Source organism: Mus musculus, chromosome 1, assembly GCF_000001635.26.
Source record: "Mus musculus strain C57BL/6J chromosome 1, GRCm38.p6 C57BL/6J".
In the NCBI taxonomy this organism is placed as follows: Eukaryota; Metazoa; Chordata; class Mammalia; order Rodentia; family Muridae; genus Mus; species Mus musculus.
In genome coordinates, this window is record NC_000067.6 from 191,579,310 (window position 1) to 191,601,900 (window position 22,591).

The window sequence follows — 22,591 nt, forward strand, 5'->3', positions numbered from 1 at the left end:
GCCATGTTCATCTGAGGTAAAGAAAATATGCAGCCATTGTCTAAGACACCCTTTCCTGGTAATGCTTTGTTAGTGGTGCTTTAGTGGATATTGGTTGCATCTGTGGTTACTTAGTGTCTCGAATGTCTACCTGAGGAGTAGCCCTTAGGAGCCCCTTCTCATGAAGGTGGAGGCAAAAAGTTCCCTAGCTTGTCTTTCGAGAGCAGCTCCGAGTTACCAGATCCTGCCAGTAAGACACATGCTTTGATTAGCAGCAGGAGATGAAGAGCTAGCTCAGGGGTGCTCACAGTTCCTGTGGCGGCACAGTGTCAGCTGCATAGGCCCTAAATGACAGGGCTCACTGTAGCATCTCGTTTCTTAGTAACAGTAGTTGCTCTCATCTAATTAGTTTGGCAGTGTGGTGTTAGGTGTTCTTAGAAGTTTAGCAGGTTTAAATGCCAGGTGTGGTGACGTATCCTGTAACCACAGAGCCTGGGAGGCAGACATGTAGTCACTCCCAGTTTGAGATCATTCATAGTGAGTTTCAAAGCAGCCAGGTCTGCATAGTGAGTGCCAGGATAGGCTGTGTTGAAAAGCAAGACTGAATCTCAGCAATTAAACAAAACCCAAGAAGTCTAGTCTAAAAATGTTTAAGAGATTAACTACATAATTAACTAGGTAGTTTTTGCTGATTTCAGATGAGACATTCCAACACATGTGCCTGAGATTTATATTGTTTGAAAACAGTTTATGGGGTTGTAGAGATGGCTCAGCAGTTAAGGACACTGGCTGCTCTTTCAGGGGACCCTGGTTCAGTTCTCAGCACCCACATGGCAGCTCGTAGTCTTCGGTGTGAGGTGATCCAATGCCTTCTTGTGGCATCTGCAGGCCTTGCAAGCACAAGGTACACATTTATACATAGAAGCAAAATGTGTGGTGTGTGTGTGTGTGTTATAGCAAATAAATAAAGTCTCAAAATATTTAAAATTATAGCTCTTAACATCTATATATAATGCAGACTAAGGGTTGAGGGTCATCTTTTTTTTTTTTTTTTTTCGAGACAGGGTTTCTCTGTATAGCCCTGGCTGTCCTGGAGCTCACTTTGTAGACCAGGCTGGCCTCGAACTCAGAAATCCCCCTGCCTCTGCCTCCCGAGTGCTGGGATTAAAGGTGTGCGCCACCACACCCGGCTGAGGGTCATCTTTTAGTTAGGTGTTTTTAGTCTTTCCAGAATCAATGTTAAAAATTTGATTTCCACATTGAGCTTGGTCACTATTCTATTGTTGTGAAGAGACCTCATGACCAAGGCAACTCTTACAAAGAAAGCATTTAATTGGAGGCTTGCTTGCAGTTTTAGAGAGTTAGTCCATCACCATCAGGTGTGGCACTAGAGCAGTAGCTGAGAGCTTTACATCCTGATCCACAGGCAGCAGTCAGAGGGAGAGATTGGACTGGACATGGGAAAGGCCACGCCCATTCCAACAAGGCCACACCTCCTAGTCCTTCTCAAACAGCTCTACTAACTGCCGACCATACAAGGGTCACTCTTATTCAGACCACCACAGCTATGTTGATACATTTGTTAGGTTATAGATTATTGATTGGAAGCTCTTCTTTTCCTAACATGAGTATTTGATATTAACAACTATTCCTTGAAATACTGTGTTAGTCATAGCCTACAAACTGTATTGTCGTTTTCATTCCGTTGAAAATATATTTTTTATTTTCCTTCTTCTTTCCCCTATGGGTTACTTAACAGAATATTGATTACCAAATACTTGGAAGGTTTCTAGATATTCTTCTAATTCAATTGATAGAAAGCATACGTTGTGTGTGTCGTTTTGCTTGCTTGTTGTTATTTTTTATAGTACTAAGGATTGCTTTTGAGAGTTCCAGACAAGTGCTCAACCACTGAACTGTGGTTCCAGTCTCTCTTCATGCCCCTCACCTCACCTTTGAGACAGAGTTTTACTAGGTTGCTCAGGCTAGCCTTGTACATGCTCTGGAGCCAGGGTTAGCCTTGAAGTGTGATTCTTTTGTCTCAGCCAGGCTATACCCAGGGCTATAAGCTTATACTACCAACCCTAACTGACCTCAATCCTTTTAAATTCACTCATATTTTATATTCCTGAATAGTCTTAATCAACTTTCAACATTTTAAAAATTATTTCTTTTTCATTGCTTTGTGTCTAAGAGAATCAGTTTAGGGCCTAGAGAGATGGCTCAGCAGTTAAAAGCACTTGCTACTCTTCCAGAGGACCCAAGTTAGGAGACTCACCACCAGGTGTAACTCCATCTCCAGAATCTAACACCTTCTGGCCTATGCAGCCACTCACATGTATGCATGAAATAAAAACTTTAAAATGAATGTTTATGAAACTTCTACGGCATTTACTTATTTGTTTGGTGGCTATTGTGGTTTTCTTTTGAGGTAGTTTTATATTACGGTATTATGTTTTGCTTTGTTTAGTGACCTTAAGTGACCCAGGCTGGCCTCAAGCTTGGTATGTGGCTGAGGATGGCCTTGAACTGATCTCTGCCTCTTCCCATGTGGTGCAGTTGCAGGTGTGTGCCACCATCCATGCCCTGCCTGCAAGTAACTAATGTACATGCCATTTTCATTTGTTTTTGTCAGCTGTTTTTTGTTTTTGTTTTGTTTTTATTTCGAACTGCAGTCTTTTTGCCTGTGTGTTGGGGTTAGAGGCATGTGCCATCTTGCACAGCCTTCCATTTTTAGTTTCGAACAGAAGTCATTAGTTTTGAACAATACTTCTTTTTTTTTCTTTTCTTTTTTTTTCTTTAAGATTTATTTATTTATTATATGTAAGTACACTGTAGCTGTCTTCAGACACTCCAGAAGAGGGCATCAGATCTCATTACAGATGGTTGTGAGCCATGTGGTTGTTGGGACTTGGAACTTAGGACCTTTGGAAGAGCAGTCAGTGCTCTTAACCACTAAGCCATCTCTCCAGTTCCTTGAACAGTGCTTCTTTTTACTTGTTGAAAACTTGCTGTCCTCCTGTATAAGTTAGTATTTGACATTTCTGTAAGTTAGCTTCTGTCAGTATTTGACATATCTGTAATTAGTTCCTCCTGTGCTTTTTCAATAGGACTGAGGTCTGGCAAACTCGGGGAGCAGTGTGAGGCAGTCGTGCGCTTTCCCAGGCTTTTCCAGAAGTACCCGTTCCCTATCCTCATCAACTCAGCATTCCTAAAGTTAGCTGATGTTTTCAGAGTTGGGTAAGTGTGCTGAATGCCTCAGCAGCCCAAAGGACAGGCTACTTGTATCTCTGTTTTATACTGTGTCTTTTCTTCTGGTCCATTAGAACTTCTTGCCACTCAGTTACTCTCGGTGAATGCATAATGCTTTGTACCATACTTTAATATGAGATTTAATGACACTTTTAGAAAAAATGAAAAGGTTCAGAGCGAAATTGTTTCTTCAGGGAACAAGATAAATTAAGTCAGAACAGCCTTATTCTGCTACTGTATATGTATTTTGTAAAATTGTAGGCTTTCTTACAGATGGTTTTAGAAATTCCTGATTTCATTTAGTGACTTGTAGGTACAGTCTTGGAGATGTGTATGCTCCTTACCCTTATCTCTTCTAAGCTGTGTGGAGGAAGATCGCCTGACTCACTGGCTGTCGCCTTTGAGTGACTGCAGAGGTTAATTCTGTCCTGGAGCTGTTTCTTGGGTCAGGCCTTTAGGCGTCTTTCAGCGGGGCTACGGGCTTTACACTGCTTTCGCTCGGGAGCCACCGTATACAGAGTTGGGTGGTTCTTAGTGGGGAGCAGGAAAAGCACTGACCATTAGCACTGGTCTGACTCAACCCAAGTTACACGCACTGTTCCTAGAGTGAGGCATTTCTTTGCCTGTTTCTTTTCTAGAAACAACTTCCTGCGGCTGTGTGTTCTCAAAGTGACGCAGCAAAGTGAGAAGCACCTGGAGAAGATTCTAAATGTGGATGAGTTTGTGAAGAGGGTGTTCTCAGTGATCCACAGTAACGACCCCGTGGCCAGAGCCATCACTCTCCGGTACTGTGTCCCTGCGCGAGTCAGCACAAGGCTGGTTACGCTCTCATTATGTTCCTAAAAGGACTTGCTTTTTACTAAGACTGCAAGAATATGGTAACCATCCTCATTTGTAAATTAGGTTAACATCTGTAATGCTGTTTTGGTTGTTAAATTCTTTGCTTGTGTTTCAAGCATCCCACCTTGTAAGAACGAGGTGGACTTCAGTACAGTGTATCCTTGGCTCCTTTTGAAGATTCCTAGATTGGCAGTGAACTTGGGGAATCTTTCTATGTTGGCCTCCCAAGAAACTGGGATTCCATGTCCATGCCACCGTGCCTGGCTGCACTCTTCTTTCACTTCTGTTTGTGTAATTACATGTATTATTAAAGGGACATTTTTGAAACTCAGATAATTAAATTATTAGTCTCTGTTCTGGATTTTCCTGCTCACATAGTGCTCTTTTAAGCTAGAAGGATTCAGGAATCGACTTCACTGAGAGTATTTTTTTCTGGGTTGAGCATAGGTTCAGAATTAGTTTCTTTATCACCCTTCTGCCTTTTGATTAAGTTGAACATCATTTGATATTTTAAAGTCAGTTCTTGGGGCTAGGGATGTAGGTAAAGGGCCATCCTAGCACTGCTGCTGTTCTGGGTTTAGTTCCCAGCACTGCGTGATACTGGGTGTGATGGTGCACATCTGTAATCCTAGCACGTGGGAAGCTGGGCCAGGGGACCAGAGGTTCAAGGTCATTTTGGCTACCCAGTAACTTTAAAACCAGCCTGAACTGAGACACCAAGATGGCATTGTTACCTTTAGAACCATCTAGCCAGGCAGTGGTGACACACGGATTTAATCCCAGCACTCGGGAGGCAGAGGCCAGCCAGATCTACAGAGTGAGTTCCAGGACATCCAGGGCTACACAGAGAAATCTTGTCTAGGAAAAAAATAAAACAAAACAAAACAAGACTGTCCGACCTTGCTTACTTGAGGCAATAACCTCAACACTACAAAACCAGAGAAGGACTGGGAGGGTGAAGACAATAACCAACTGGGACTTAAAGCTCAGACACATGGTCTCAGCACTTCGGAGGCAGAGGCAGAAGGATCTCTGAGTTTGAGGACAGCCTGAGCTACAGTAAACTCCAAGAGACCCTGTCTTTCCAAAAAAGAAAAAGAAAAGTTGAAGATTTCGTCTCAGTAGTTAATTGATAGACTATTGTGTAAAAGAAAGATACGCTTATATTAGCACAGAAAGTGATAGTGCTAAAAAAGATTTTGGGGTTTTATGTGTATGTGTGAGTGCTTGTATGTATGTATATACACTGCTTGCATGCCTGGTACCTTGGCAGGCCAGAAGAGGGCATCCAGTCCTCACAGGAATTGTGAGCTGCTAAGTGGATGATAGGAACTGAGCCCAGGATCTTTGCAAGAGCAGCAAAAAATGGCATCTACGTTAGCCGATTCCTGTCAGTGAGTACAGTATCAGAGGTTCAGAAAAGGTCTCAAGAAACATCATCAACAGAGGGGTCACTGAGTTAGGGGCTCTGTCTGAACTGTTTTCACAAGCATGTATTACTTGAGTTGTTATCAGAAGCAACTAAGAGAATAATAGAATTTTTAAAAATATATTTTTCACATCATTTGGAGGTAGTTTGAATATTTCGACAATTTTCATACTTAAGTGTTTCATTCCTTGTATAGCCTGTATTACTGAGTTCCAGCAGTTGGGCCTTAAGAACTGTTGCTGCCAATAAAGCTGGTAATTTCTAGTAAGTTTTAAAAGAGATATATTTTAAAGACAAACTATTGCCTTGTAATCTTTAACAGTACTACTTAAAATAAGAAGTACTAAGGAATTGTTTCTAAACAGTTGGATCAATAGTAAAAAACTGCTGACCAGGATGTATTGCAGTTGGCCTACTCTGATCCTTTCTGGTAGAGTATTAGATTAATAATAAGTTATGATTTGTTTTGAGACGTAATTAGTTTCAAGTTTTTTTTATGAAACTTAATATAAATTAAAAGGGTCCATATTATGATGTTTCTTTGTTTTTTGAGATAAGGTCTCATTGTATAGACTGAATTCAACTCTTCGAGTTACTGCCTCTGCCTTAACTGTGCTGGGATTGAAGGCGTGCACTACCATGCGTGGCTATCTGTCTTGTTTATGAGGAAGTCAACTTCCCTGTGTAGTGAATTTTATCTTTGTGAAGTAACAAAGTGAGGTGTGTGAGGTTAGAGGTTACTACTACCTAGGCTACTACAGGAACATGGTGCTGTCAGTTTCAATGTCCATGGCTTTCTGCAGAAAGGATTTCTCAAGCTCTCTGTGGTTTCTATTTAAACATTTATTTTTATTTTCTAAATATACTTTGTGTGTGTGTGTGTGTGTGTGTGTGTGTGCATGCATGCATGCGGGCATGTGTGCATGCATGAGCTCTCTCACAGAAGACACATTTGGGGAGTCAGTTCTTTTCTTTGGCTGTATGGGTCCCAGAGACTGGACTCAGGCTGGCAGAGCTGGTGGCAGGGATCCCTCCCGCTGAGCTGTGTCTGGCCCTGTGTTTTCTAGGTTTTACTTCTCTTACTGTTGCAGATGCTGAGATGAGCTGCAGGGGGCATTCTCCACCTCTAGGGAAATCTTCTCTAATATGGTAGATTAAAAAAGCATTATGCCAGTGGTCATTGCTGTATGCAGGGGAGGGGGAAAGTGTGCCTTGTGATTCTGCTTACTAGCTGGTAGGTTGTATTTTTAGTACTTTGTAAAGTAGACTTCTTTATGCAGCCTTGATATTGGGATGCTTTCATAATTTAAAAGTTCTTTCCTGGGCTCTGATTCCTGACCTGTACTTCATGGTGATTTTTTATAAATATACCTGTATGTGTCAGAGGCAGGGTAAAGAGAGAATAGGATGAAGCTCACTTGACTGACGTGTATAAAAGCACTGAGTGCAGCCGCCAGGGCCAGGAAGGAAGAGAGAGGCAGGTAGGAGAGAAGGGAACTTGCTTTTCCTACGTATTTTAATATTTCTGATATACTTAAGCATACGGATATGCTTAGATTTGAGTCACTGCTAGATTCCTAAACTTAAGCGTTCTTAACCTGAAATTTATAGAGTGACCTAAACTTTTTGGGTTGATAATCTAGCTTACCTTCCTTTTCCTGTCCTGATTTTGAGTTAAGTATTTTTCTGTGCTTGTGTCTCTCCGTTCCTGCAGGATGTTGGGAAGTCTGGCGTCCATCATCCCTGAGAGGAAGAATGCCCATCACAGTATCCGCCAGAGTCTGGATTCCCATGATAATGTAGAAGTCGAAGCTGCTGTTTTTGCAGCCGCAAACTTCTCTGCACAGTCGAAGTAAGCATAGTCCTTTTAGTAATTTGGCTCCTGAGGAAATTTTTGAAAAAGATAACTTAGTATCTATAGTCACTTAATTATATAGAAAGGTGTAAATAATGACTTGTATTTTCTAAGAAGTTGTACAAAATGTTGGGGAAGAATATTCAAATGTTGATTCCCAAAAGACAAGGACCTCATAACCTGGTTTGGCGAAGCTGCCTTTGGTAGCTTTGGTGTCTATTGAATAGCCTTCCATAAACATCCATGATCTGATTGTCTTTGGCACAGCTGGCAAAGATAGTAACTTAAAATAAAAACTGACATGCTACTCTTGGGAGGAACACAAAACACATTCCAAGAGCAAGCATTCAGAATTCCCCTCACATAAGTCCATTCTTGGACTGTGCTTGGACACCCTGCACTGGCACTGCAGGCATACCATAACTGGCTCTTTTTAAGTGTGTGTTTTGGGAATTGAACTCAGGTCCTCAACTAGACCGTTACCAATTGAGCTATCTCACCAGTTCGATAGTATTTATTTATTATTTCTATTTATGTAAGTGTATATGATATGCATGTAATTCCTTGTGGAGGCAAGAAGAGGGCAGCAGATGCCCTGGAGCTGAACTTACAGGCAGTTATAAACCTTGTGATGTGGATGGCAAGAACTGAACTAGATTCTTCCGTAAGAGCAGTAAGTGCTCTGGACCATTGAGTCATCTCTCTAGCCCTATAACTTTATGTTGCTTTCTGAGACAGGGTCTCACTGTGCTCTGGCTGTCCTGAAACTCACTATGTAGACCAGGCTGGCAGAGATCCTCCTGACTCTGCCTTCCAGGTGCTGGGATGAAAGGTGCCAGTCACTATACCCAGCCCAGCCCAGCCCCATAAATTTTAAAATAGAATGTTGACCATAGTAGTAGTAGTATCATGTTGGGCTTATTTGTAATAAAAAAAAAATGTCATCCCCAGACTGATAACCCAAACTAACTTTGATTTCTAGAGACCATTTTTGATAATACATACAGTTGGCCATAAACATGTGCTTCCCTTTGCCCAGTGAGATTCATTTCTGAGAACTTAACTAAGGATGAACAAGGTACACTGATACAGTCAGAGGTGCTGACTGTGCTGTTATTTACATGGTAAACATTTGCTTTTATGGAATTGGCAACTCCTGATAATACCAAAGTTTTCTTTCAACTGTCTGTACTTTAAAAAGCAAATTAATTCTTGGCTAGCTTCAGAAATGTATGTAGTGCATCTGATCATGCCTAGCTCAAGTCTTCCCACTTCCCAGGCCCTCAGGAAGTCTCTCTCTTTCCCATTTGTACTCCCTCTTTTAGTGTTTTAGTCACTTGACTAGAGTTCCTGAGTATGAGCCCCCTCCATTAACTCCTCAGCGAGGGGATGGCTCTCGAGCCCCTCCCCTGTCCACAGTAGGATACTGAGGGCGTGACATGTAGGTCTGTGCAGGTGTCCTCGGCTGCCTGAGCTCTGGAGTGAGGTGCTCATGCCATGTCCAGACAGCACTCCACACCACTTCCTGTCCTTCTTGTCTCTTCCTCCTTACCCAAGCCTTGTGGGGTTTGATATAAATGTCCCATACAGTACTGAGCATATGACCTGCTGGGAAAGTTTTAATTTAATAATCAGAGTAATGAATAATTAATAATTTGCTTAAGCACCTGTGCAAAATTTGATAAAATGACCCACCTTGAGTTGGGAGTTCAGGTCGTAATGAGCTGTTCTATGCGGGTACTGGGACCCACACTCGGTGCTTTCAGAAGAGCAACATATACTTGGCTACTGAACCATCCCCATTCCCAGCTTTTGTGGCTGTCGTTTTGTTGTTGTTGCTGTTGTTACTGAGTGTGAGGTAATCATACACAGAGAACTTGTATAGGGACTATGCTGTGAACAGTTATCATCTGATTAACATTGTCAGGATGACTGTATATCCAATGGTTCCAAAAGCAGTTTTCTACATTCAGTTTCTCAATTTGTATAAGTAGATAATTTAGTGATTAAATTTATGTATGAGGATCATCTTTAGTCTCTGAAGCTGATTTTTATTTTAGCTGTGGAATTTCTGTTCCATCTGGGAAATGATGGTGTATATCACAGAAACTGCTTGTTCATTTTTGGAACTGATGACAAGTAACATGCCCATTAATAGTGTGACACTGGAGATGTAGCTCAGTTGTACCGTCCTTGTTTAGCATCTACAAGGTCCTGAATTTGATTCCCAGCAACACAGACACAGAGTTCATGTAGAAACTGTGTTAATATATTACCTGTTGTGTAACTTTTCCTGTGGAGACTTGAACAAACATTTATTCACCCCAGATTGGACACTGCTGACAGATAAAAAATATTTCACTGAGTAGTTTACTGGAGTTGCCTACAGGAGGATGAGTGAGGGATTGCTTATAAGAACATAGGTGACTCACAGCTAGCTGTATCAACCAAAATGCCCACCCCGGCATGGGTGATGACTTGGGAAAGCTGCATCCCTGGAGCATCCTTTACTGGAGCCAGTAGGAGATCCTACAGGTTCTGTTTATATAACTGTGATATAAAGGGGTAGCTTGTGAGTTTCAGGAACTTCCTGAGACTTGTCAGTTATGTACCTCCTGAGCTTTATAAGTCTGGTTTACTTTATGAGTCTTTTTTTAAAAAGATTTATTTATTTTATGTATGTGAGTACACTATTGCTGTCTTCAGACACACCAGAAGAGGGCATCGGATTCCATTACAAATGGTTGTGAGCCATCATGTGGTTGCTGGGAATTGAACTCAGGACCTCTGGAAGAGTAATCAGTGCTCTTAACCGCTGAGCCATCTCTCTAGTTCACTTTCTGAGTCTTACGTAGTCGTAGGGGCAGACTGTTTCAGTTTAGAGGAAATTGCTATTCAACATTAGTTTTCAGTAATATATACTTGTATTTGTATTATATAGTGCCAGATTAATAGGAAAGCCTGAAGCACTTATTTGTCAAAGTATATACATAATTTTTATCTTTTCTTGGCTTGAGATCATGAGTCTCCTCCAACATTAGTGGGTTTCTGTTATTTCTTTCAGTTCTACATCTTGCTTAAATCAAAGTAACTGGTCAAATGCAATTTAAAATTTTATTTAGTCAGGCATACTGGTCCATCCATTTAATCCCAGCACTCAGGAGACAGAGGCAGGTGGATCTCTGAGAGTTTAAGGCCAGCTTAAACTGGGATACATAGTGGGACCCTATCTCCAAAAAGAAAAAGAAGGAAAAAGAACATATTTACTCTATTCTGCGCCTGTGCTGCTATGGCTGCATCTCGGTTGCCTGAAAGGGTTAGGGTGGTATGTTGTAGAAGAGATTGTGCTGGCTAGCTTCAGGGGTGAAGTGAACATAGAGTGGTGTCCCCTTCCAGCCACTAATTAAAAAGAATTCTACTTCATTAGAAAGGGGCAGCTGTCCAGTGGCACCAACCCATGGCTGTATTGCAGGAATGTCTGCTCTGGGCTGTCAGGCTTGGTATGACACAGAGATGAAGGCTGGGGTTGCACAACTAGAACATCAGATGACTTTCTTTAGTCTCGGCAGTTTCAGTAGTGACACCAAGAATTTATTATTAAACCAAAAATTAAAAAAAAAAAATCAGAAGACTCCTACTCTGCATTTTTAGGCCCAAAGAGCTTAAACTAGATTCTTAAACTTTAGAATTGTTCTTCAAGGTTTTGAAAATACCTTGCTGAATATCCACTGCCATTGCCTTTGAGGCAGTGGGTGCTGAGAGAATGGAGCTGGTAAAGGGGGACTAGAATCTTAGGCACAACTCTTATGCCAATTCTATTCAGGGCACCAAACAGTCCATACGCAACCTGAGGGCTAAGAAAGGGTCACCTGAGTAAAGTTCTTACGAGTTCAAGCCATATGTGGCAAAAGCATATTTTTCTATAGAGGCATATAAAGGATAGTTAGACATTTAATTGCATAACATTGACAAGCCATAGTGAGTAATTTAAAGTAAACTCAGCTACACCCGAGAGCAACATGAAAACACTCCAAGAAAAACGTCACAAGACACTTGTCTTGTTGTCTTGGAATGTTCCTATAGGCACTCAGAATTCTCCTCATAGGACTCCATTCTTGGACCATGTACCGACAATCCACCATGTCTAGATATTATTCTAAATACTAGTGACAACAACAAAGTCAAAGCTTTGTTAGCACAAATACCATTAACTGTGCTGTTGAAGTAGCCACAGTGGGTGGGCGAGGACTCTCCAGAGAGATGGCTAATGGCCAAAGCTGAGTGCTGAAGAAGTGCCTTCATAGTTCTTCTGTTGAGAGGGGGGGATCTCAGAAGCATCTCTCTGTGTAGCTTAGGCTCGTCTCAAACTTGAGATCCTCCGGCCTTAGTTCCCAATTATTGGGACTGCAGGTGCATGCTGCCACATATGGCCTGCCTTTACACCCTTAAATAAAAAATGTGTTGGTAGATACTTATTTTAGTGTAAAATAGCTTTATAAAAGTGTTTATTTTCCAAAAACAAATTATTTTGTGAGAAAAATAGCCTTAAACATTTTTTTCAAAGATCTTCAAGGCCTGGCTAAAATCTCACTCATCTGCTTTCTCAGTAACATTTTGACTAAAGTGTGTAAAGAAAATCCCATCTCCCACAAGTAGTGGTGGAAAGAAGGGAGGTTTGTGAAGCTGTCTTAGGTTCATGAACGCTTTAATACCTTGTCATTTGGTCTGTTAGGAAGCACTGATGTACTTGTATTACTCAGATCTTGTAAATGTTCCACCTGCATATGAGAGCACCACACCAGTTTAGTCAGAAGGACTTGTAAGCGTTAAACTTTCATGCTCATGGTAAAAAGTTTGTTTGCTGTAATTGTAATTTTTGCTGACAGCTAGAGTACTGTACTTGTTATAAAAGATTCTCAGTAATTTGCCTAATGTTATCAGTTGACTTTAACTCCTCTTCCAAGAAAAATCTTTGGCAAGTAGGGAAGTCTAAGTATCTGTGTCCCAGGAAAGCATACATTTATATCTTATCCCAAACATTTGGACTGGTGCTGTATGTGTTTTTTAAATTGAATACAATGAGTAGTTTCAGTTTTGCTGAGACTGTTGCATACAACTAGCTTGTGTTCTCTCCTTAATATGAGTTTACAGTAATGAAGAACACGTGACCTGGGACAGTTGCTGGCATTGCCTTGGTTCTTGCTACCTCATCCATGTCCTTTTACCAAACATGGTGGATGGATGGGTGGGTGGGTGGGTGGATGGATGATGCCAATGCCATTGTACCTGGATAAGCCATGAGACTGAAGCAAATGTTACTTAACACAAAATGTGTTTGTTGTCAAGAGTTCATGTAAAAGAAAACATTCTGTAATTAGGTGGAACTGTTGCAAACCCCTCACCGCAGTCAGACACGGGCAGTGCTTGATCTCCTCACTGACTGCAGTCGGTGCGGGCGGCATGAGCTGGCAGCCCCTCAGTTCAAGTGTGTTCTTGCTTGGCTGAGGCACTGTGCCAATTAACCGTGACTGATTCTATGTGCACATATGTGCCTGGAGCCCACAGAGGCCAGAAGAGATCATTGGATCTCCTGCAACTAGAGATATAGGTGGTTGTAAGCTGCTGGATGGGTCCTGGGAACCAACCCTGGGTCTTGTGCAGTAGGAGCCAGTGCTTTCAAGCACTGAGCTGTTTGTAAGGAGCACAGCTGCCTGTTGCTAAAACACTCAGCCCTACTCTTTGAATTCCAGCTCATAGTCTCAAAATAGTCGTTGAAATGTCATTGGCATCTTAGTTCTTTGTGAAAGAGTTTTGTTGAGTAAGACAGGAAGTTAGTGTCTTTACAAGGAAAACAGTACATTAGCGTCTGCACTGCAAGGAATCGTGTGCTCACAGTCTTGGTTTTTCCTCCTTGCAGCTTTGTAATTCTTTAGACTGAGTCAGGAATTCCATCTTTTTAGCATCTCGTCATCTTACATAACCACAGGCTGAGGAAATAAGTCTTTCACTTTCAAAGCAATGATCTTCCCGGAAGGATAACGAAAATGCATTTTCTTACTTCTTTTTATAAGAAGGTATTGCACAAATAAAAGTTTGAGAAAATTTTCAGTTTTACTGCAAAGCAAGGCAAGGTGTGCTCACGCTGTGGGTTCTCCCTGGAGGGCTAGGCAGTGCCTGCTGGTCCTGGAGGGCCCGGGGGAGCTGACAGCTGAAGTATTGCAATTATGAGGAGCCGTTGAGCTCACTGCACTTGCTCGCAGAGCCTGGGTGAGCAAGGGCTTGTTGACAGCAGTGTGTAGCACCTTTGGGGCCACACCGAAAAGTCTTCATCCAGCATGTATAATGGCTTCCCCATACCTTCAGATGGAGTTCCCTTCCCCTAGTCTTCTCCCCACATGTACTGTAGCCCCTCCCAAGGCCACATGCAATTAAGACAGACTTGCATATGACTGATTGGGAGTGGTGGCTGGATACTCAGGTAAGCGTGCCATGGCCCTCCGTGTCCCTCATTTCTATGAGGGGACAGAGTCAGTCAGTAAGTCCAGGTGTGGTCTTTGGAAGCAAGCACAGCTAAATTCATGAAGATGGCAGCTCTTTCTTTAGCTTGATCGATAGTGCTGTACAACTTCTTATGATCTGCAATCACACAGGGAACTTTGTGATCTCAAAGTCTGGCTGATAGGGAGGGTATGCAGATTAAGATAGGTGGTCTAAGATAATGCAAGTATACTAGAGGAACTCAGCCCACTGGGTCAATCATACTCATATTTATATGTCAAACTCGTCATCTAGGACCTTTCTAGGACCAGGATATAGCTTATTAGTATAAGGCTTGCTCAGTGTGTGCAGAGGCCTAGATTTGATTCCCAGTACTACAAAAAACCACAAAGAAAATCTAGAAAACAGAAGAAAGCACATTGCATTAGCTGTCAAGAGGTGAAGTCTTCATTGTCTGGTGTATAGAGAACTCTCATTGACTTGAAATGGACAGAATATATCTTAGCAGCTGGGAATACTTTATTTAGACTTGTAATGAATTGCAAATCGTACTTTATGTCCTGCACATCACTTAGTTTTGCTGTGTAAAGCACGTTATGTAACATTTTATTCTAGATGTTCATGTTATTAAGTTTTTTTGGTATTGAGTGATGTTTCTGTTAGAATCAAAAAACTGTGTCTTGAAACAGCTCCTTTAGGCAGTTTGGGAAATGAAGAGTCAGTCTGTATTTGCTTGCATCTCAGATCCTTCCATACTAGGGCCTATCTGTTGTCCATATGTTCAGAGCTTGTGTTACGGGGCATCCGCAGGCGTGTGTGGAGTGGGGACCTTGGTTCTTGCTAAGTCTCAGGCTGATCCAGCAGGCACACTGGTCAGCATCTTTCCCTCAGGCAAGCCTGGAAAAGTACTGCCAGAGCCTGCAAAGTCTTGGTTGTAATTTGGAGTATTGATGCTGCTATAATTGTGTTCTTTTCACTTATAAAACTTAATCACAGCCTGGCAGTGGTGGCACACACCTTTAGTTCCATTACTTGGGAAGCAGAGGCAGGTGGATCTCTGTGAGTTTGAAGCCGGGCTGGTCTATAGAGTTAGTTCCAGGACAGTGAAGGCTATACAAAGAAACCCTGTCTCTAAAAACCAAGAACTAAAACAAAACAAACAAAAAAAACCAAACAGACAAAAAACTCAAACCTACCTTAATCACATTTAATTCTGTAATTTTTCAATGTTTTTGCCAATTGTTTTAATTTTCTCTTTCTAAAGGGATTTTGCTGTGGGGATCTGTAACAAAATCAGTGAAATGATTCAAGGTATGTATATTTTATTTGATAATGTAAAGAGGCTTACTAGGAATCTTGTTAATAATGTTTGCTCCTGATTATTAGGTATATACTGTGTGCTAGTCATTATTTAAAACAATACTAAGTATGTTCTGTATGCCAAAAATGCCTGAGGTACTTAGAGTATAGAAATAAAGCAAGACCCTTACTGTCATGTAACCTAAGTTCTAGTCTAGTGAGCTGTAGACAGATGCAGACAGGATGTAGCAAGTGCTGCAGAGAAATTGGCAGGGAGAGTCCCAAGCATGGGTGACATGGTGGAGGGCAGGAGGACTTGTGCTTTACCTGAGTTGATGACAGAGCCCTAATGAAGCGACGTCAAGGAAGGAAAAGATGTGGCCTGCAGAGAGGGGAGCAGTACCAGTACAAGCTTTTCGGGTCTATCTGATAGCATCCATCCAGGACTTTCCCCTTGCAACTAAGATCAGGCCCCAATCGTGTACCATGACCCCATGTTATCCTCATAGTGTCTCTTAATAGGCAGCTCTGGCTTTAGCCTTGTGCAGTTCGCAGGAACACTGCTCCCTCTTCCCTCTGAAAAGGTCTTGCTGTGCTGTGCAGCTGGGTGATGGACAAATGAGATGGAATGAGGCAATGAACTCAAGCCATTTGGTCTTGAGACTTCAGCTTTTAGGCCCTGTGCTGTTTGCCTCTCTAGATAGGATATTTTTTATGTAATTTAAATGTAAAGAGAATTTGCTCACTCAGAGAACAAGAGACAAATGCAATTTTAGCCTGCTCTCTTTTATTACTTTTTCTTTTTCTTTCTTTTTTTTTTCCCCCTTGTACCAAAATTGGTGTTCCAGTGAGGCTAGCTTTGTGACATTATGAAGAAAATCACCCATTCACTGAGCAGGTTTTTGTGTTACTGGTTTTTGTTGGTGTTGTTGGTTTTTAATTTTATTTTGTGCGTAAGCGTGTTTTGCCTGCATGTGTGTTTATGCACCATGTGAAGCCTGATGCCCAGGAATGTCAGAGAGGGCGTGAGATCCTGTGGAGCTAGAAGTAGAGAAGGTTGTAAACCATGATGTGGATAGTGGGCAGCAAACCCATGTCATCTAGAAGAGCAACCACTGCTCGTAACAGTTGAGCCATCTTTCCAGCCCCCTGAGCAGGTATTTATTAAATGCCTGCTGCGTTACATATGATACCATCTTTTGTTAAGATAATCTAAGGGGCATTTTATAAAGGAATCATTTAAAAAAGGATAGGTAACACATGCTACGGGCTGATGTATCCCAAGCTCCCAAGAGCTTTTCTAGCCCTCAGGAAGGAAGCAGCAGAACCCTCGTGCTGCCCCTACTGTGCCTTTAAAAGCCGTGTGCTGGACATGGTGGTGCCCGTCTTTGATCCCAGTGCTTGGGAGGCAGTGGCTGGCAGAGCTCTATGATTTCAAGACCAACCTGCTCTATAGCAAGTTCCAGGTCCGCCAGGGCTATGTAGAGAGACCCAAGCAGTTTTTACTACCATACTTTCTGATAAATCTACTGAATTTGTTGGTTAGTTCTGGTATAATTATCTTTAATGTTATAACCATTATGGTATATAATACAAGTTGTTTGTAAGTGAAACTTTGCTAATCAAATTATACCTTTCTTATTTTTTAATTAAAAACAATCTGAGCTCTCGTTAATAGTGGTGAGACACCTGACACACTTGTTGCACTCAGGCTTAGCTACACCGGTGGACCTGAAGCTGAAGCTGATCCCGATCCTGCAGCACATGCACCACGATGCCCTCCTGGCCTCCAGCGCCCGCCAGCTCCTGCAGCAGCTGGTCACGTCCTACCCCTCCACCAAGATGGTCATCGTGTCTCTGCACACTTTCACTCTGCTGGCAGCCTCCTCTTTGGTTGACACACCCAAGCAGGTAATTCCATTTTCTTTAATGGCTTATTCTTTATAAATGTACATACCTAGTTTGTGATAAAAAAATAAACAACCCTAAGTCTTAATAATGCTAAGGAGTCTTTGACAAGGGTCAGTTAGCTTTCTCTTTTACACATTCATCCTCTCTCTCTCTCTCTCCCTCTCTCTCTCTCTCTCTCACACACACTCTCTGTCTCTCTCTCTCTCATACTTGTGAGCTCTGGAGGACACAGACATTAGGAAATATGTAGAAGGATATGTTGTTGGTAGGTAGGAAAGAAATGATAGAGTATCATAACTGCCAGGTCCTCTGCTGGAATCTGACAAGTTACACAGTACCATTTGTGTATAAGGAGAAAGAGGTCCAAGCCTGAGTCTGTAGCTGCTAGTGAGAGCTCTGAGCTACAGGGAGTCCATTCTGTATTCTAAGAGTCTCCCTAAGTAGCATAGCACTGGCCTCTATTGACAGTTTCAGGCACGGACTTATTCACAGAATGACTTTGCTGTCTCTGTAGATTCAGCTTCTGCTGCAGTATTTGAAGAATGACCCCAGGAAAGCCGTGAAGAGACTTGCTGTTCAGGATCTGAAGCTGCTTGCTAGTAAGACACCACACACGTGGAGTAAGGAGAATATTCAGGTACATGGTACTTAAGAAAAAGAAATGCTAAGTTACCTAAGCCAGGGTGGCACAGTACAGATGAAATTTCTGCCTTTAATACTTCACAGTGAGGCAACTGAAACCCCCCAGAGATGAACTCAAACCAGAGTGACATCCCTGTAAAGCTTGGTCTTGCCATGTAGAGTTTAGTTCCTCTGTCATCAGGCAGTTGTCTTGCTTATTTGATATCTGAATGTGATGTGTTCCCATGAGTGCAGATGACATTCAAGGCCAGGAGGCACCAGATACTTCTGGAGCTGGACTGAAAGGAAGTTGTGAGCCACCCAGTGTTTAGAACCAAACACAGGTCCTCTGCAGGTTACTCTTGACTATTGATCCATCACTGTAGCCCCTGCCTCCTCCCACCCCATGATACATGTGTTTTTAAAAAAGAAAATAATAATGGTAGCTCTAAGACAGTAGTTCTCAACGTGTGGGTCATGACTCCTTTGGAGGTCAAACACCTTTTCATAGGGTTCACCTACGACCATTGGATTTCTACAATACGATTCATACATAGCAATAGCAAAAAATACAGTTATCAAGAACAATAAAAATAATCGTATGCTTGGAGGTTACTATAACATGAGGAAATGTATTCAAAGGGTCGCAATGTTAGGAAGATTGAGAACCTCTGGTCTGAAATTTTTTTGCCATTAGAATTCATAGTGGAGTTGCCATTAGGAATTCATAATCTGTCTGGGCGTGGTGGTGCACGCCTTTAATCCCAGCACTCGGGAGGCAGAGGCAGGTGGATTTCTGAGTTCGAGGCCAGCCTGGTCTACAGAGTGAGTTCCAGGACAGTCAGGGCGATACAGAGAAACCCTGTCTCAAAACAAAACAAAACAAAACAAAACAAAAAAAACCCTCATAATCTGGAGTCTCATTTCCTGAAGGGGAGAAGAGGAGTTTGGTCTATTCTGGATATAACGTGGCCAGTGTGACCATGAACGCAACAGCTTGGTTCCTTGAACAAGAGCTGCACAAATAATAGGATGTGAAAGTGGGAAGGGGACAGGTTAGAGAAGGGGTTGGAAGGGATAGGTGGGCATACAAGAGGGTGACAGGTGAGTGTGTTCATACAGTACTGTGTACACAAGAGGGTGAACGGGTGAGCATCCTACTGCATTGTGTACACGAGAGAGTAACAGGTGTGCATGTTCACACTGTATTGTGTATATAAGAGGGTAATGGCTGCGTATGTTCATAATGTTTTATGTGTACATATGAAATTATCAAACATTAAAAGAAAAGAAAAAACTCAAGGAGAATGCCCAGATGTGGTGTATGCCTACAATTCCAGATAGGAAGCAGGTGGATTAGCTTTGGCTACACAGTTTGCAACCAGGCTGGGCTGTATGGGAGAAAAGGCATCCACTTGGAGAAATTAAGGTCATCTATGTCTGGAGACCAGAGGGCTGACATTACAGATTTTAGCGTCACCAGTGTGTACATGTGTGTAAATCCTCAGGCCTGGATGAGTGCTGGGGATAGAACATGACAGAACAGTATAGTGAGGGACACCAGCTGAAGAGCAGATAGGAGTAGCTCTGGACACTTGAGTGGTGAGAGATTGTAAAGCCGATCTTCCGAGCCTTATCTCTGTCATGGATCTGTGGCTGGATAAATGCATAATTATGTGAAGCTTCTCAGGTTCACAATGTCTGTCCTAACTGAATGGTCATTGAAATGTATGGGCCTTGGGTCTGACTATGGTTTTATGTGAAAGGTCTTTGTAATGAATAATTAATAGATTACACTCACCGTGAGATCCTGTTGCTCTGGCCTGTTGGCTGAGAAGAAGAGTGTAGTCAGCTGCATGCTTTACCAATGATATGCACCTGTTTGTCTGTGTGGGTGGGCGGGGCTGCATGTGCAATTGTGGCGGTCAAAGGATGGTAAGTGACTTATGGGAGTTGGTTCTCCGTCCATCGCGAGGCTGCCAGGGATTGAACTCCACTCATCAGGATTGATGGCGAGTGTCTTTAACCTTTAAGCATCTCTTCAGCTCTGTTTGTTTATTTGTGTTAGGAAAGAATAGTGACTGTGGATAAGAGTGAGAGAGAAGAGGTTTGTAGAAGCAGGAACACTCGGTATACTCAGAGGCAGAGGGTTGCCAGGAGTTGATAGATTTGAAGGCAGCAGTGTGTGATGTCTGACAAATGTTTTTAAAGTTGCCTGAAAAGCTACATGATGGGTAAGGTAACTTTGGACCTTTCCCTTTCCTGGACTTCAGTAGATTTCAGAACTGGAGCTACAACGTCATAATAAAATGAACTGGGTGTTTTTTCTCTTCCTGGTCTGTAGCACTTAGAAACAGTCACAGAAGTTTTGTTTCCTGAGGGCACAGCTATCGTGCTATACTGAGTCTGAGACTTTCTCCAGGAAGTGTTCTGAGAACACTTCCTGTTATTGTGGTCATCACGTGACATTGTCTGCCTCTTTGTGAGTCAGTTGGATGTTCGTGACATGAGAGTCATCTTTCTTCAAGTTGATGATGTTTCAGTTTACAATACATTTGCTATCCTAATAGTGTAGGTCTCTCTTGTGTGCCCTCCGATGCCTGCTTTCTTTCTGGTTGGTTTGTTTTGACGGTGCTGGGCTTGGATTCAGCACACACCCCAGTGCCCTGCATTGTGCTCCTTGCAATCTGCACTTACTGGAACTTGGGTTTGTTTGTTTGGGGTTTTTTGGTGCTTTCAAGTGTTTTCTTTCCTGCTTAATAATGAAAACTCTTAAAGCTACTAATTTCCAATTTCACAGATTGGCTATAGCCCATAAATTATGATGTATAATGTTATTGCCATTAATTTGAAATGCATTTTTAAAAGACTTATTGTATAACTTATCTATAGAAGCTTTCTGGGTTCAGTTTGATGGCTTTTTATACACTCGTTTCTCTAATCACTGCCACAAGCTGAGATATAGGATATTTTCTTCATCCTAAAACTTCCTCAGTGTCTAACCAGTCTGTCTTCAACTGCTGATAATACCTAACTTGTTTTCTGCCCCTCTAATTGTGTTGTATGGGACTGAAAAGATAGCTCTGTGCATAAACGCAGCTGCCTTGCAAGCCTGATGATTTTGTTTTATAGACTATGGATGCAGGATATTTGATCACACTGTGAACCCTGAGACTGTTACTTACTGGAAAAAGCTGTTTCTAGTTGTGGTGTGGCTCAGCCTTAGGACGCAGCTTTCGTCCCTCTGGCTGGAATACAGACACCCACCCCTACTGTGTGCTCACCTCAAACTGTGTCCCTCTCCCACTAACAGCTCTTTGCTCCATCTTCCTGCTCCTGTGCCCATTCTTGCAACAACTGCTGCTCTTAATGCAGTTGTTTAAGTGGGTTTTTCTTTTGATTGAAAATAGATCCACAAGGATAGTAATTTCTCAGAGTTTAAGCTGGACAGTGAGTGAAGCACACATCTCTTTGTGCTTCCCCTGAGTTTCCTGTGCAGAAGTGACGACTATAAATGCAAAAGTCTCCATCTACATGTAAGGAGTGCGTGCCTGCCTTTCCCCGTAAAAATGAGAATATTGTATGTGCACTCAAAAGCTTTGGTCACATAACAGTCCACCTTGGAGAACATTCCTGTTAGCAGACAGTGATGTGTTCTTCCTGGCTTTACTGTGTTCCCTTTGAGTTCCATCTCACTGGGGGGAGGTAGCATCATCTCCAGGACCTGTAAGAGTTTATCACAGTCGCTTTGTGAGCACGAGTTTCTAGCAGAGGGATCAGGTAGGCCCAGTAATAATATGTATTTAATACCTTTAATTTGAAAACTGTGGGAGATTTTAAATACCTGAATTTAATAGGTTCTTATAAAGTGTGTCTATACCGACTTTTATTTGATTTTGCTTGTTAGCAAGAACCTCCTGTGTTCTTCCTGGCTAGTTGCTGATCTTATGTGATGCAGTTCTGTCAGTTGGCTTAATACTTTTGAGTATTAAGTATTGAGTCTTAATACTTTTTAGAGTTGTATTTTTTTTATATAAGAATAAGAAAAGAGACAGATTTAATTTTATTTTATCCAGTTGGGTTTTTTTTGAGTTTATTAAGTGATTCATCCAATTTGAAATGTCATTAGCATTTTAAAAGCCTGGTACATATTTGCATCTCGTCTATTTCTTGCCTGAACTTTTCTGAGCTAAAAAAAAAAAAAAGACCCATGGGTGTGGTGGTCCATGTCTTTAATCCTAGAACTCAGGATGCAGAAGCAGGCAGATCTCTGTGAGTTCAAAGCTATCCTGTTCTACCTAGTGAGATCTATAATAGCCAGGACTATGTAGAGCAAACCTGTATCCAAAAAATAATATAATATTTGTAATTAGATGTTCTAAATCACATCTCTCCCTAAATCCTGTTAATGGTTTTATTGGGATCTGACTATATTTATGATTTCCCAAATTTTAATTTTAGTTTTATTTTAATTTTTTCTTTTAGTAAGTTTAATTCAGTAAGACAGTTGTCCTGTCTCAGAATGAAGTAGAGTCATTGTGCTCTGAGTACATGTTCCAAGTTCACTGCAGTGAAAAACAAGACGTGTATAGTGTTTAGTCCCTCCGGCTGCTGCTGTCAGTGGTACAGTGACCCAACAGCCAGAGGCCAGCAAGTTTTCCATGTACTGAATACCCAGCCCCCCTTTATTGGTAGTTCACATTAGCTCACCACAGTTGTTATAAGGGGCCAGGGTGGGGTAGGAGTCAGAACTCAGTACACTTGAGATACCCTGAGAGCTGGAGAGATGGCTCAGCGCTGACTGCTCTTCTAGAGATCCTGAGTTCAACTCCCAGCAACCACATATAATAATGGCGCCTCACAACCATCTGTAATGGGATCTGATGCCCTCTTCTTTTGTGTCTGAA

At 42.0% G+C, this 22,591-nt stretch overlaps 1 protein-coding gene across 4 annotated transcripts in view; it reads left to right on the forward strand.

Moving 5' to 3' along the window:
* Nucleotides 1-22,591, forward strand: part of Ints7 (integrator complex subunit 7) — a 48,151-nt gene that overhangs the window by 3,770 nt on the left and 21,790 nt on the right. For 2 of the 4 annotated variants that reach the window (XR_865812.3, NM_178632.6), the window contains exons 2-7: nt 3,090-3,219; nt 3,870-4,016; nt 7,215-7,352; nt 15,118-15,164; nt 16,864-17,063; nt 17,578-17,700. Coding sequence is in view for 3 of the 4 variants with exons in the window: in NM_178632.6 (NP_848747.4) it covers nt 3,090-3,219; nt 3,870-4,016; nt 7,215-7,352; nt 15,118-15,164; nt 16,864-17,063; nt 17,578-17,700 (785 nt within the window). In the remaining variant the exon portion in view is untranslated. The remainder of the gene's footprint in view (nt 1-3,089; nt 3,220-3,869; nt 4,017-7,214; nt 7,353-15,117; nt 15,165-16,863; nt 17,064-17,577; nt 17,701-22,591) is intronic. The other 2 variants (NM_001306203.1, NM_001306204.1) reach the window with 2 other exon arrangements.